The sequence below is a fragment of the Pteropus medius genome, unplaced genomic scaffold, assembly GCF_902729225.1.
Source record: "Pteropus medius unplaced genomic scaffold, Ma_sr-lr_union100, whole genome shotgun sequence".
In the NCBI taxonomy this organism is placed as follows: domain Eukaryota; kingdom Metazoa; phylum Chordata; class Mammalia; order Chiroptera; family Pteropodidae; genus Pteropus; species Pteropus medius.
Window position 1 is genome coordinate 10,345,982 of NW_024355990.1, and position 15,810 is coordinate 10,361,791.

Sequence of the window (15,810 nt, forward strand, 5' to 3'; positions counted from 1 at the left end):
AGAGAACCAAGAAAAGCTCTGAGATGCCAATGTTAGGAAAGAGCCATTTTACTATATTCAAATCCTAAGTTTAATATATTTTCAGGTATCACTGATAACCTTCTTTGAGTCTGTTGTGTCTAATTTGCATTACACTGATGGTGGTTCACAGTGGCTGCTGTGGTTACCCTGACTCCTCGATTCATCTGTACCTCAACAGGTCACATAGACAGCTGTCCTAAGATGGTGACACCACCTCTGGGGCGGATCACAAAGGTTCTCTGTAATGGTCTCTACAATATTCACACACACCACTCACTTCTGCAGCAAACGTAAAAGATCAAGCAATCTCTAAGTGGTTCAGGGTCCTAAAAGAATGACTTAGGATCAAGGAACCTATGTTCTGTTTTTCATCAAATTCGAAGGGATGAATTACAGGAATTCTTTCACTACATTGCAGTTCAAAAGCAAAACAAGAATTACATGTAGAATTACTACGTTAGAAGAAGCTTCCCTAGAATAATCATAATGAAAATACAAATTTTCTTTATATTAAAAAACAGGACTAAATCAATCAAATCCTTCTCCAAAATAATTTCAATAAAAGAGATCTGGCAAGTGAGAAATATCTGACAACGAGGTTGTAAATTTCTCTATGTCTTGATATCTACTGATCTGGATGCTTTTAAATGATATGACCTTAAGTAGATACCAGACTAAATATTTTTGTATGAGGGTGGTAAATTTAATGTGCATTTTATCAAATCACAACAAAAAATAGCCTACCATAGAAAATTAAGGTATTATGACAAAAAAAATATTAGCATGGAATAATTAGCTAAATGCACCAAATGCAATGAGAGAAATGGTTAATTGTCCTGAGCTGTATTATTCTCTCTGATTTCTCTATAAAACAGAAATTACTTGAATAACAACTAACCTGTAATAATTATATAGCATATTCACCAAAAAGGACTTCCTAGTTGATATATGATTCACCTTATGGTAGGTAACTATACTTTATAATATTAATTTTCTTATAAATATACAATATGTTATACATTTGAGAGGCCAAAAGTAGATTTTTAGTATGTTGTCTGCATTCAAGAATCTGAAGGAAGAAACGCAGCAAACAAAGCCACAATATCCAAAACAGCTATCACTAGTCCTCTTTGGTTAAGTATTACAAATAGTCCTTTTTACAAAATGGCCTCCTTTGCTTTGCTAAACAGGAACAGCCAGACATAAACTGCTAATCAAATCTCTCTGGAACCAAAATAAAAATTATACGATCCAATATTTAAGATACTTGTGTTTGTTCTGCATTAAACCCAAAACAATGATTTGGAAAAAAAAAATCTTCTATTTTAGAAGTATATGCCCACTTTGTTTTTCTGAAACCTGTGAATGAAATTCAGGACTTGAAAGCATTATATATTAGATTATTTAGAGCACAATCATTAAAAGATATACTTGGAAAATTTAGGACTTACCTGAAGGAAAGAATTACCTCAATGAATAACCAAAAATAAATACAAATTATTAGCATTTCGGGATACATGATAAGATTTTTTAAAATATTACTTATTGATAAAGTTTTTAAAAAAATATTCTCTAAAATTAACTAAATATTGCTTATACAGAAAATCATTTTCACTTTAATAAAAAATGCATTTAGCCTCTTTCCATTGCTTACTGGCATTCCCATGACAGCAACTCCAATTGTTCCAAGACAGACACAAAATATGAGAAATATAATCGCATGTTACAACATTTGAAGAAGTCATATGGTCTTCATACTTAATATTTCAGTGAGAAGAAATTTAATTAATAACCTTATTATACTCTCCCTGTGGCTTTATTATATGTAATAATTCTAAATTTTCCCTTTTGTTATCATTGGATGAACCGCACCCTATATATGGCAGATACGACATACGTAAAAGTCACAAAGAGTCCCTCTAAATTTGGCCTCCACTGTGTCAGCTCGCCACAGCACCAAAGCAGTAGTAAGTTATATAAATTTATGTATTTTACTGTACCAATTATTCAATTCTACTAAGCAAACAGACCCTACACAGAACCCTTATCGTAGAAGACAATGGTAAGGCGTAGCATCATCTTTAAAAGAGAATGTAGGTTTGAAAATATTCTTTAAAAATTGTATGGCTAACAACCAAAAGATCAGCTGGTTTTTATAAAGGCTCTAACGAGGCTGGTGGCAAAAATGTAATACATGTTAGTTTAGCAGGAACCACCTGACTATTCTAGTACTATGGCTACTACAATGACTACCTTATTAGTCAGCAATCCCCCAGAAAACAAGTTACAAATTATTTTCCTATAAACATATATTACTGACCTGTGCTGAGTATATTTATATTGCCCAGTCATTATCCGAAGGTAAAAGACTCAAGGTCAAATGAAAAATAACCAATAACTCCTTTGCTTTACCGCCTCCCTCCACTCAAGAAATTAACATTTATTTAATCAGCAGTATTTTATGTATAAATATTTATAAACTTGTTTAAACACATATTATAACAAATAGAAGGTTTAGTTTGTTGTTTAAAAATTATATTATCCCAGGAGGAAGAATAACTAGGAAGAAGTTTATATATAGTGTGGAGAATATGGTTAGATTTCAATGGGCAAAGAGGTATTTAGACCTGGTATATGATATGGTTTTATTAGAAAAGAAAATTATCTTTTTATTGTTATCAATTGCTCTTCAATTTTTCTTTAATAAAATTTCACAGCAATCTCTTCAAGAGGATACACTAAAGGCCTTTGATTATATATACCCTAAAGAATGTATTGTACTACAAAGATACAAGCTCAATAAGATTTTTTTTTCATCTGAAATTTATAAAGATAATTTTCCATGCTGACAGTGCACATTTCATCCATAAGTTTGAAGAGTCAAATGCTACCACAGCTGGGGGTTATTCTGCCAAATGGCTTCCAACAGGGACTACAGAGATGGAGTCTAGGAGGCATGTGTGTGTGCATGTCGGAAAAAGCAACAGACCTGATGGGAAATAGCCCTTCGCTGGAGTCATTTTTATCAATTACCATCTGAGTGATCTAATCAAACACAGTCTGGTGAAAAAAAAGCAACCCTAGGTAGGAAAAGCAAATATTAAAACAGCTGCTTGATTACCTACAGAGATTAAAACAAAAAGCAAGGAGTGAGGCTGATATATTTCCTAGGGATTTGCTAAGGCTTAGGGGAGGGGTAAGGGGCAGATACCTTAAAAAAATCCATCATGAAAGGAACTGAGACAAGATTATAAAAAAGGGGCCAAGTTATAGCGCGCCATGAGATTTTTAATCTGGCTACCTGTGGTTTCTGTAGTTAAAGCCTTATTCATCCCTAAAACGGGGGGTGGGGGGGCTGAGGAAAGAAAACAACAAAAAAAATCACATTTATATGTCAGTTTTGCAAATGATCAAACAGCGTGCATCAACAAGAATAAAACATTAAACACTGATGACTTTTTAAAAAGATACCCGTTTTATCAAATATTATTGATAATTACCTGTGAATCTCGTTTCTTGAACTCTTGAATTTGATTTTCGTGCTCCATATTGGCAGCGCGAAGCTGTTTTTCCAGGTTTTCAATTTCCCGTTCATGGTCTCGGGCTAGGCTATCCTTCTCTGCGTTATGCTGCTGTAATAGGTGCGTCTTCTCCTGTTCATGCTCCAGCTTCAGCTCTACTATCTGATTGGACAATGAGGAGGACAGTTCATCAACAGAACATCCTTGTCGTCATGACAACTCATGGACAGCTTAATTTTTCTCTAATTTGTCCAAGGTGAAATTTTTATTTTTGCGTCATTATTACCTCACCCTTGAATATTCTCATTTTGGGGGGAGAGAGATCTAAATCTCCTAATATTCAAGACAGTTGAGCATATTCAGTACACTCTTTTGCAATCCGTTGACACAAATGCCTGAACGTTGGAAAAAAATTATGCTGAATGCTAGGTATTTCCTCCCCCCAGATTTGGGTACTACTGATCAGCAACGGTTATAAATGGTTAATAATCAGTATGCTTTGCTTTTTGCTTAAATATATCCATGTAAAAGCAACAATTAAATCGGTCAGTTTTCTTTATGATTTTCAAATAAAAGATCGGAGCTACATATGCATCTGGATTATTGTATATATACAGTTGTCTTTTTAAAAATAAAATGATAAATTTCAAAGCTCTATTATCTCGTTGTCAGCTACGGTATACTAACATAAACAGATGCTATGTATTCCAGAAGGGCACCTGCTGTGCGGCAAGCTTGCGCCATGATTTCATAAAAAGCATTCTATTCTCAGGGTCCTTTCCCAGTCCACTCCACACTGGAGACTGTGACCTTGGCCAGTCTTAGTCTCTCCCTGCAAGACTGAATGGCAGCCGGAGACCAAGGGCCTGGTTGCCGCAGCTTTGATACTAATCCTCCCAGACTGTGCACAATGGCACCCTACCTGGCCTGCAAACTATAGCCAGCCAGGCTGTCTTTGAAGCAGGTGATGAATAGGGGACTGCAGGAAGCCAGCTTCCCCAGTGAACTCCAGGCCACACAGCTGCTAAGAACAGTCACTTGGATTTTTCTTCAGTTTTGGTGGATTTCAGGGGAAAAAACTGCTGTTATCTAGAATATGTTGTGTTATTTTCGGCGTGAGAATCCATCATCAAAAAAGCTAACAGTAGGAGCCTGCTCCAAATCGATCTTGTTCCGTGCAATGAAGCACCAGACTACCTTATCTTAAAGCTATAGCATTCATTTCTCCAGGCGTGCATGCCGCACTAAATTTCAGAAGTCATTTTCCTTTGAGATTTAAAATTGTCATCCTCTACTTGCAAATTAAGGATCAAAACACATATTAAATTTGCTTCTAAACACAGGTTTCAAAACTTTTTCTTATTGTGATTTTTCTTAGAGAATTGGGAAATCAACAACAAATTTCTGACCACTTATAAATTTATTATACCATTTTGAAGAAAGTATACTAATTTTTGAATATGTACACTTATCAGAACACAATAATGTATAAAATAATATGGGAAAGTTTATTTTGCATCTAAGAATAAAGATGCATTCTAGTGAATTTATGTTCATGTAAAATATAGGCATCATTTTTCCATATTATTCCAATGTTTGCAATATATAGGAAAAATAATATAAAAATATTCTCCTTACACATGGTTCATGCAACTACAATGTTAATCCCCCAAAAAGAGAGCATTTAAAACTTTATTAATAGTCCTGTACTTTTTTTTCAGGCAGCCAAGTGCATGAGTAATTGAGTTAGAACATACTTAGTTCTTGGACACTTCATTATCTCCTACTCAGTGTTATGATATCAAGCATCGTTATAACAAAATTATACATTTTACTTAAAATCATTTAAGTTGTAACAGTGAAAGTAAATAATAAGAGGTGGAAAGTTCTACCGAGTTCTCAAAAGCCTCAGAAAATACAGGGAGAATGAGTGTGACTGAAAACTGATAGACAGCAAAATATTTTACAGTACTCTTGGGAGAAGTAACCAACTGACCTAAAATTAATGGAGGAGTATTACAGATTTTTGCCCAAGATGCATGAACAGAAGTCGCCCTGAGGTCGTTAGTAATGGCATCACCTCGCTCTAGGCTCCAGGGATAAAACACAGTCACAGTTATATCCTCTGAGCGGTTTAAAGAGTCTTGACAGACTGATCATGGACCCTGCCCATATTCAAATTCCAGTTTATTCATTTAAAAAAATCAGGAACAAATCAAATAGATAATGGAATGTCAAGTCTAAACATAGATGTTATTAATTATTAGTTTGTTATTTTCTCAGGACCTGTTGCTCAGTGATGCTAATCAATGAACAAATCTTAAGGTTGCTGGAGTCTTTTAAGGTGAACTAGCTCAGGCTTGGCTACTTGAACCAGCACTGCCTGGCCAACGTCTAGGTATTATTAGCCCTTTCTGGTCTTTACCTAGGTTTCTTCACTGTCAGTATCTTCTGGAAGCTGCATCTTTTCCTGATAAATGGCAGAGTCTGGGAGAAAAACCCTACTGTGTTCTGGAAATATCTTGATGATTATGTTTATAACTACAAAGGCCATCATCGAGGTGAATCTGTGTTTAAATTCAAGGTTTTACTGGTTCCTAGCCCCTTTCATGTAAGTAAATGTTAAAGAGTTCTTTGAATTTTCCAGCTTGGTCCTTTACTTGTGGGCACATCTCGAAGGTAAGCATACGGTAGCATATCTTCCTTACCGGGGACTACTAGACACTTTTGGTTGACCAAAATAATTTCTAATGAAGTTAGTGGTGACCAGAAGGTGGTAAATCATGGAAAATCTGGAGAATGTAAAAGCAGACAGCATTTATGAGGATGAATGTTGAGTGGTCAATGTGGTTTCTAAGTCAAGGTGGTCTGGAACCTATGCTACAGGGGAAACAGGATATACCATCACCAAGGAACCTGCTTAATTAAAGCTGACTTAAGGGATTCCTGTAATATAGGAGAGAAAACTTCAAGTTCCCTAGCCAAAAGCAGTGAATTATGGGCCAGGTAACTATACTTGTAGTGCCCACTCTACAGGTATTAAAGCAGACTGGCATGCCTTCCAGGAACAAGACAGTAATTAGCCCTCACTTGCAAGCATCTGGTAGCACCTGGCAGTCTCTTGAGACACTGAACTTGATGGCTTGGTGGTTGGAGTTTGGGTGAGAAAATGGCTTTATTGCCTAGAAACTACTAGGCAATCACATGAAACTGTCATTTTTGTAGGTCAAAATAGGAGATGCGTAAGGGTCCTGCTCCAATCCACTATTCTACTCATCAACATGCTCTGAACATGAAGTTCAAGAGTGAAATTTTGAAGTTCTGAAATCTTGAAAGCAAGCGCTTCATCATAGACTAACCATTTCACAGTCTGTTGATGATGACGTTTTCATTCCAAACGATGCTTCACGAAGTGCCCAAGGGCAGGAGCACGTTCCGGCCCCAAGAAAGACCAAGGAGAAAATGCCAGATATCCAAGTCTCTGGGGGTCTTAGAACATATATTTCAAGTCCTGGCAACTGTTTTACAGTGAAATTAGTGCTAGCAAATATGGTCTGAACACCTTTAAATAACCTTATAAAGAAAAAGACAAAAGGAGATGGAATAAGGCTTTAACTACAGAAACCATTACTTCTCAATACACACCACATAAAAGACCAACACATCCCAATAATACATCTCAATGGCAGTAATTCTAAAACCAAAAACAAATTACAGAAGTGCTAGAATACACCCAACACCTTAATATGGAGGAATATGGTACGAAGTACTAACTAAAATAATCTTAAATGTAACCAAATTATAAAATCTATATTCTATAAGCCTTGGTATAATAGGTTAAAGCCCCAGTGAATACAAATAAAAAAGTTGAAGAATTTGGAGTAATTTAGAGGCTACCTAGCATAACACCCTGACAATCAGTCACTCAGTTGCTGCTGAACTGGTTTCAGTAGTAAGAGAGGAACTGCCTCATACAGAACACACCTGGCACTGGAACTCCCAGATAAAGATAGCAGAGGAAGCTGAAAATTGTGAAAAGAATAAAAATGAATGTTAAAAACAAAACAAGAGAACTTTCACTGGGAGCAACCAAACAAGGAAAGAGGAATATCATCTTAGACATAAATTTCAAAAGGTAGTAGCCAAGGAAAGAAAGAGAAGATTCTGACATGGTTTGGTGGGACATACTATTTGGTCCCCACTCTCCATCTCCAGAGGTAGACTGCTGAACTGAATATTCTCATGCTGGGGAATATTCTCTACTACCTCGGTTTTGTGGAGAAATAGACTACTAATCAATCATTCCTTTTTCCGTTCTTCCCAGGTGGGGAATAGGAGAGTAAATGTATGGGATAGAAACAGCTGCTGGAAAGAGATGAATAAAGCTGGGAAAGTGAAAAACTGGGGCTGATTCTCCCAGATAGAATCATGAGCTTCAAAGCTACCATAAAAAAAAAAGAAAGAAAAGGAAAAAATTCTCCAATACAAAGAGTAAATCCTGGTGTGGAACAGTAATAAGATGCTAAAAAAGCAGATAGCAGTTTCTCTAATAAAAGTTGTTCAGAGCTCCAAAGAATTTCTACTCCTCCATCCTTATCATTACCTCAAGGTATAGAAAAGTGAATGCAACAAAATGCCCACGCCCTCAAACTGAAACTTAGAGGAAGGCAAGCTGAAAATAAATACAGAAAAGGAATCAAAGAGAATTCACACATATTACACCAGAACAAGTAGTAGATGTGGACAGAGCTGCCCACGTTAAGCCCAAGCAAGATGAAGGGGAGAAGTGTCTGGACGACCTTAAATTTATTATGTCAGGGAAAAAAATAACCTAGCTAAAGAGGGGGAGGAAAGACGAGAGGCAGAAAGGAAGGAAGGCCCATCATTCTGGAGAGGAGGAAAACATACTTTAAAAATTAAAAACCATTAGAGTGATAGGAGAACTTAATAAAAATATGAGAGAGAACACAAAGATAAGAAAATAAAACAACAAAACTAGGATCAAAATAACTCCATCACAAAATTAATTCTAAAATAAAAACAACAATGAACTGAATAAACATGGCTGAAAATCGAATCACTGACATAGACAAAAGACTTGAGATAATCATAGTAAAGGCCCATGAAGGAGGCAAAGAAAAGATAATGTAGAGAGAAAATTAAGAAAAGAAAATCCATGCATTCACAGATATGGTATAAAAAAATTTCCCTGAAGTTAATGAAGAGATGAATGTGTACATCAAAAAATTACACTGTATACCAAAAACAAACAAACAAACAAACAATTCAGATTGAGGCAAAGAATGGTTGAAGCATACTACAACTAAACTAAAACATGGAAAAACTCAAGGACTATAGAATCCGAACCACTCTTGAAAAAAGAAACAAAAAAACTTGAGGATGAAATTCAGGTAACCAAGAGATGACTGAAGAAGATCTATTAAGAGCAATACACAAGTTGCCAAAAGCAGTGCAACAATGTGTAGAAAGTTTTAAGAAAAGAAACAATGACCAGAGAATTTTATGCCCAGCCAAGCTATCCCTCAAAAATAAGGGGACATACGGTGATTCTCAAGCACGCAGAAATGCAATGAATACGACTACATGTTCTTCTTTAAAAAAACCAGCGATGATATCAGTAGTCAAAAGATGAATCAAAACAAAGGACTCGGATGTGGAGAAGCTGTGCTAAAAGTCCTGGTGGTGGTGAGCATATAAATGAGTTAAATAAAAAAATTATTCTATATAATTGTGATAATTATAGTTATAAAACAAAGCATGTTACAAACCAACAAATGTATAAATAATACTATCACTGACAAAATAGAGGAGTGGGGTGCGTGGAAGGAAGAGTAGGCACGTCAATTTTATTTTTTATAGTAAGGAGTAAACTAATACTCTGAAAATTGAACCACAAAATTTAAAAATGACTCTAACGTCAATGTATTTTTAATTTTTATTTCTTACTGTTCCACAAAATCATCTTGTATGGTAAAGAAACACTTTCTAAACTTCAGAAATTCTTTCAGTTTCCCTTGTTTTTTCACTTCAACTAATTTCGCATAAAATTAAATATTTTCATAAAAAGGGCAAATATAGCATGATCCTGTTTCTAAAAAACTGTTTTTCTCCGTATATTCACTTACCGTTATCTATCTCTTATAGAAATTTCTGGAATGACGCTCATATAAGATTAACAATAGTTACTTCTAAAAGATAACATTTTGGTAGAATTTTTGCTTTCTTCATTGTGTGCAGTTACCATATCAAATGGCAAAAGCTCGCTTTGGGGGAATATTTACCTGTCATAGCATTACAAGAGTCTTTATCAGGGGACATGGTCTCCAAACACATGGGTTCTGGGTCTGTGAACTGTGAACTGAGATCTGGAAATGTCATGAAGGCCCATGGTTTTCCAACGAAGTGGAGAACTGTCAAAAGTTCACTCGCCAGCTCTTAACTCTTCTTGACGCTGCATAAGTAGTACTCTCGCTGGCCGCTGTCTACCTTGTCTGTCAGAACACCATGCTGTATTTGTTACCACCACAGATCTTTGAAGATCAAGACACCACTCTAGCCTTGCTGCCCATTACAGTAATCACATCACCTTCCCTATGACATTTTAGTGCCTTACCTAGCATCTGCTGTTTTGGAACCCTACCAGCCTATGGAAAAGAGGCAGCCCAGCCCACAGCAGCACCTCTCACTGTTGGCCCTGGAACACAGAGGAAGCCACCACAGAGCTGCCCAACGATACTAGTGTCCTCACCATCAGTGTATTCCTCAGCACCTTAGTGAAGGCAGAATCTTCTAGGCCCTCCCACGGGATAGGTTATCTGGTCTGAAGTAACAGAATCATTCTAATATTTTCATTTTCCTGAGACTTTGACCTCTTCCTCAAAACTATGCCAAGGCAGTTCTGGCATCTCCACTTTGGGTCAATATCGCTGAGGTATTATAAAAGACTACTACCTAATAAAATCACAAACTATTGTAAACGTGCTACATTTTTAAAAAAGAGATGAAGGCCAGTTCAGTGCTATGAACGATGACATACATCAGAATGAAATAGTTCAAGGGCACTATAGCCATTGAAAGACAAGAATTTTTCTACAGGGCTTGCCACATAACACTTCTACATTGTTCCCGCTCCCATTAAGGGCTCCCTGTGAAAAAATTTTGCTTCCTGATTGTAAACTTCAGTGTACCACTTATGCAGTTGATAAGACTCATGCCATTAAGATCCACACTAAAAGACAAGTGCATCGTGCCCTGGCCTTTTCCACTGAAGAGATGCAGACTTAGCATCATCAGGTTATGTCTCTGAGTAAGTTTCTCATTTGCATTTGCAAAACGTCATATTTGAAATGTCAAAGTAAGTTATCAAATTCTCTAGAGCTCTGGAAATTCAGCTTCAGTGGGACAGAGTCTACTGCAAAGTTGGCACCATTTCACTAGATTGATTTTGTGATATCTCACTAAAAGATATTGGAATCCTTGTCTCTTAATTGCAGATATATGACATAAAATGTGCAACTGGACATTACATTACATGAGAGATAAAGACTCCCTTAAAGATAAACTTAAGGACATATACAATCTGCTCTGAGCCTTTGGAGTCAGAGGGAAAATACATTTTAGCACAGAGATACCACAGTATGGCCTGACTTTCTGAACGACATCTTAATAGAAACAGGCACACACAAAAAAAAAAGAAAGAAAGAAAGAAAAGAGAGAGAGAGAGAGAGAAAGAAAGGGAAAGGGAAAGGGAAAGGAAAGGAAAGGAAAGGAAAAGAAGGAGGCAGCAGTGCGTCAAGAACAGAAATAGAATTTAGCATCTGGGTGGCCATGTGGTTCCAGGATTAGGTACCTGCAGCAACACAAAGAGCCACCCATGAAATCTGTCAATCAACAGTTCAGCTCAGTCACGCAAGTTCTCTTCATTTAAAAGTTTAATATCGCTGTGCTAACTGCCATCAGAGACGGAACGAGGGCCGCCGGCACGTACTGCCCCCTCATTCCCTCTCCTCTCTAGTCACCCATCAACAGCCTGGCACGAATGCCTGCTGAAGACTCCGACACTGGACGAACCGAGGCTGGCAGCGCAGCAGCGACAACGAAGGAAGCTGATACGCGATAGATGAGCCGAGAGCAGGTGCCATTCTCTGAGTTTTCCTTCCCACTGAACACTTCAAACGACTTACCCAGCACCTGCAGTGATGAGTGACGATAATTACCCTGAGCTTTTAGAACTTTTTGAAAAATTCACTACATTTTCTGTGTTTTTATCTGCCATCTCTCAATTAAAACCCAGGCAGGATTCAGATAGTCAAATGCTTCAAAAAGGTTTTTTCTTGCCGCACCCAAACTGAGGAAATTCATTAACTAAGAATATACCTTCTTAGACAGAGTTCAACATTTTGGGGAAAAAACGTGTCTTTATTGTATATTTTAATTTTAATTTACCTTATATCTGTTTCTTGAAAACACATTCAGTTTGTCTTAATCTAGTGTATCACTGCTTTTGAATGAATATGAGATATAAAAGTCACTCAAGTTTCCCAGCAAGTATGCAATTCCGAAGGACAAAGAGATCAACCCAGTGGTAAACTCCAGTACTAGACTATGTCTTCCCTTCCCCTTCGCTCCCTCACATCACCTACTTCAGTGCTTCACCATTACTCATAATTTTGAATGGAACATGGGCATTGAGGAGCAATCAACAAACAGAATCTGAAGTAGCTGGAAGAGAATGACCTCACCTTCCCTGTCGCCTCACCAGCTGGCTTACCTGCACAGCCTGTGCCATTCCCGGCTCAAACGGATGGCCGTCCTTGCCGCTACCTAAGGTGCGTCCTTCCACCTGTGCCCTGGGTTCTGTCCCCTCTTGCCGAATTAAGCATGAGGGGCGCATAATGATCTCCTCACTCTCTGTATCATCAACGTTTTCTTCTCCCTTGGATCACCCTCATCAATAAACAAACACGCTTTTATTATATCTCATTTTAAAAAAACTCCCCCTTGATATACACCCCTTCAGCTACCATCGCATTTCTCTGCTCCCTTTTCTTTCGAAATTCCTCAGAATCGTTGCTCACATCCCATTCTCTCCACTCATATCACTGAGGCTTCGGTTCCCACACTCTCCTGAAACTGGTCTTGTGGTGGTAGCTAAAGACCTTCTTGCCAAATCCGATGGTCACTTCTTAGCCTCCATCTAACTTCCCCTCTTGGCAGCATCTGAAACAACTGGTTGCGTACTTCCTCCTTCCTGAAACCCTTGCTGCGCAGGCACATGGCTTATGGGAAATAGCACCTTGCAGCTCTTCCTTCTCCCTCACCGGCTGGTCCTTCTCAGTGCCTTTTGCTGCTTCCTCCACCTCTTCCCGGCGCTAACTACTGGCATGACCCTGGGCTCGGAATTGGGACCGCCTTTCTTTCTTCTACTCAGGTGTCAGCGTAATCATGTAGTTGCTCAGCTGGAAAACCTGTGAGTCACCTTTGAGCTCTCTCTTGCCCTCCCACTCTACTTCACATCCATTAACTGACTCCTACCTGCAAAATATGTCCCCAATCTGACCCCCCTCCATCACTCCTACCCACGCTCACCTTGGTCCAAGCCACATAGTCTCTTGCCAGACTACTGCGTTGTCTCCCAGCCAGCCTCCCCGCTGCCTCTCCTGCCTCCACTACAACCGATGCTTCACGCGGCAGCCACACAGATCTCTTTAAAGCGTAAACCAGATCTTGCTCAAATGCTCCAATGGCTTCCCAACACACTCAGAATAAATACTAACCTCCCCAGCAGTCTACAGAAGCTGACATAATCTGCTCTCTGTTTAACCTCGGCTCCTACCCGCACCCCCCTGCCCCCTCCATTCGGCCATACACCCACCCTCTCCCTCCACCTGAAATGCTCTTTTCTCAGCACAGGTTTTTCTGTGGTTTCCTCCTTCACTTCATTCAGGTTTTAATTAGAATGTCACTTCTTTAGAGTCCTTCACTGACAACTTTATCTAAAATAATACCTTATATGAAATAACCTTCTACGAAATAGCTGTTTCATTCACAAACACTTTATCTTGCTGTATTTCATAGTAATTGTCATCATCTTATCTTATGTTATATTTCGAGAAAGAGGAAGCGAGAGCGCCTGTGTATGGTGGTGGTGTCTCCTCTGCCATAAATACACTGACTCTACTCTGTTCACTGCCTTATCCTAAGCACCTGGGGAATAGTGTTTAGCACAAAGTAGTTGCTCAATAAACATGCGTTAAATAATGAATGACTGGAAAGACATTGTTTCAATTTTAGATTTTTAAGGTATCGAGAGAATGGGAATCATTAGTTAGCCATATCACTATCTAGGAAACAGTCTTAAAAGGAAGTAACCCTAAAACAATACATAACATATTCTTCATACTATAGTTATTGAAAAGAACTGTGTTCATCTTTGCTCTCTTAATTCCCATTCTAGATAAAGGTGCCATTTGTTTCAACCAAGATGAGTAAAGTTCCAAGCAAAACAAAAGAAAAAGTATCTTTCACTAATTATCAATGCCCGTTCTGTTCTATGAACCCAGGCTCCCAACCCATGGGCCTGGGCTCTGTAGCGTCACTGCCTGGGTCTCTGATTCTGGCGGCCAAATAGGCCAGGTATCTGGCACTGTGCCTGCTGCCTGCAGGACCAGTCCATGCCTGGTAGCATGGCTGCACTCCATGGGTTATAGAAAGAAATCATCTGAAAGACCCGTAGCATCACTGGATCGTAAACTGCAATTGTCTTGATCACTGAGGAGAAGAGTGGCTGATATGCAGTTGAGGCCCCCAAATTATTTATTACAAACTAGAAATGGAAAGTCGAGCCGAAAGACTTAAAAAGAGTAAGAAGAACAAGAAAGAAAATGACAGGAGCACACAAGACGTAGATATCAATAAAGCACATGAACGTTCGTTTTGAAGAGGTTTTAGGGGGACTCACAAATTCATGGTTATTAACCTCATCTGAGACCTCAATACCAAAATGAAATTTTCCCAAGTTCTTCTAGTTGGATCAGCCAGACCATCACCAAAATGACTGTAAAAATCCCCACTTCCCTTAGCTTTCCTGCCCCCATAATTCCTCCGGTCCCAGCAAATGATCTTGCCTCCTATCTCACAAAGAAAACGTCCAGTAATGAGTGTCCCCATTTTACTACTACAGACTTACGAACTTCTGTGTATCTGTGCCCCCTCCCCCACCAGTTACAGAGGAGGCCTGCTCCTCCCCTCCGAGGCGAACACCTCTCCCTGTGCTTGGGGTCCGGCCCACACACCTCCACCTCCCTGAGAACCTACCTGTTCTAGTGAATATCTTTCCTCTGTTTTCTCCATCTCTTGCTTTCTCTCGCTTTCTACTATATCCTTTTCCAGTGTAGACTAAATCGTCTCATTTTAAAGAGGCCTTTGTTTTTAGGCTATGTTACCTAAAAAAAATCTAGATGACTAAAAACTAAAATATTTACAGAGGAAAAAACAGGAATTGCATGCTATCTGCTTTTTAAATATCTCCACTGATCTTAAAATTTCCCATTTGCTTATTTTGTATAATTCCTGTCTTATCTTTATTACTGTCTCTGCTACCAAACTATTTTAAGTTTCAAATAATGGTAACGTGTAAGGGGTTGGCCCTTTAGTGTTTTTTATAATCAACAATAAGTATTTATTCATTCTGAAGAATTTGACCTTGTTTATCTGTGGAACTACATTTCCCTTTAAAGGCTTTGTAGTGAAAAGAGAAGATATAAAATATAAGACTAAAGAATGATATGATGGAATTGCCAAAAAAATCTCCATGGTTCAGGAAATCCTAGCATGCCTGGTTTGTTATTTGTTTCCAACTTGAATGAGGTTTGTGAAAAGACAATTAGAATTGTCTTTTTGTTCCAATGGGTTATACAGGAAAGAAACAGGAAATCTTGATGAAAGCTTGGGCTTTACAGGATATTTGTGTGAGTGTTTATCCCATGCGTTTGATGTTTTTCTCTCCACATCTGCACACTTTTTGCCTGCATTTTGGCTAAAATACTTTAAAATACCACTTTGCTTTTTTCACTTCATTACAGTTCCTGGCAGGATGCTTTCTATGAGGGAAGGGCTCAAAAATTAAAACTGAATAAGGAAACTGAGGCCCAGAAGGCATAACTCATTCATTTCCTCTGGATGTCAATTTCCTCATTATAAAAATGTGAGGATCAGACCGGAAAAGTGCTTCTAAAACTTTTCCACC

At 38.2% G+C, this 15,810-nt stretch overlaps 1 protein-coding gene across 13 annotated transcripts in view; it reads right to left on the bottom strand.

Moving 5' to 3' along the window:
- CEP112 (centrosomal protein 112) overlaps positions 1-15,810 on the bottom strand; it is a 327,899-nt gene that overhangs the window by 175,268 nt on the left and 136,821 nt on the right. For all 13 annotated transcript variants that reach the window (XM_039859703.1, XM_039859699.1, XM_039859702.1 and 10 more), the window contains one exon: positions 3,522-3,704. In XM_039859703.1, the coding sequence (XP_039715637.1) occupies positions 3,522-3,704 (183 nt within the window). The remainder of the gene's footprint in view (positions 1-3,521; positions 3,705-15,810) is intronic.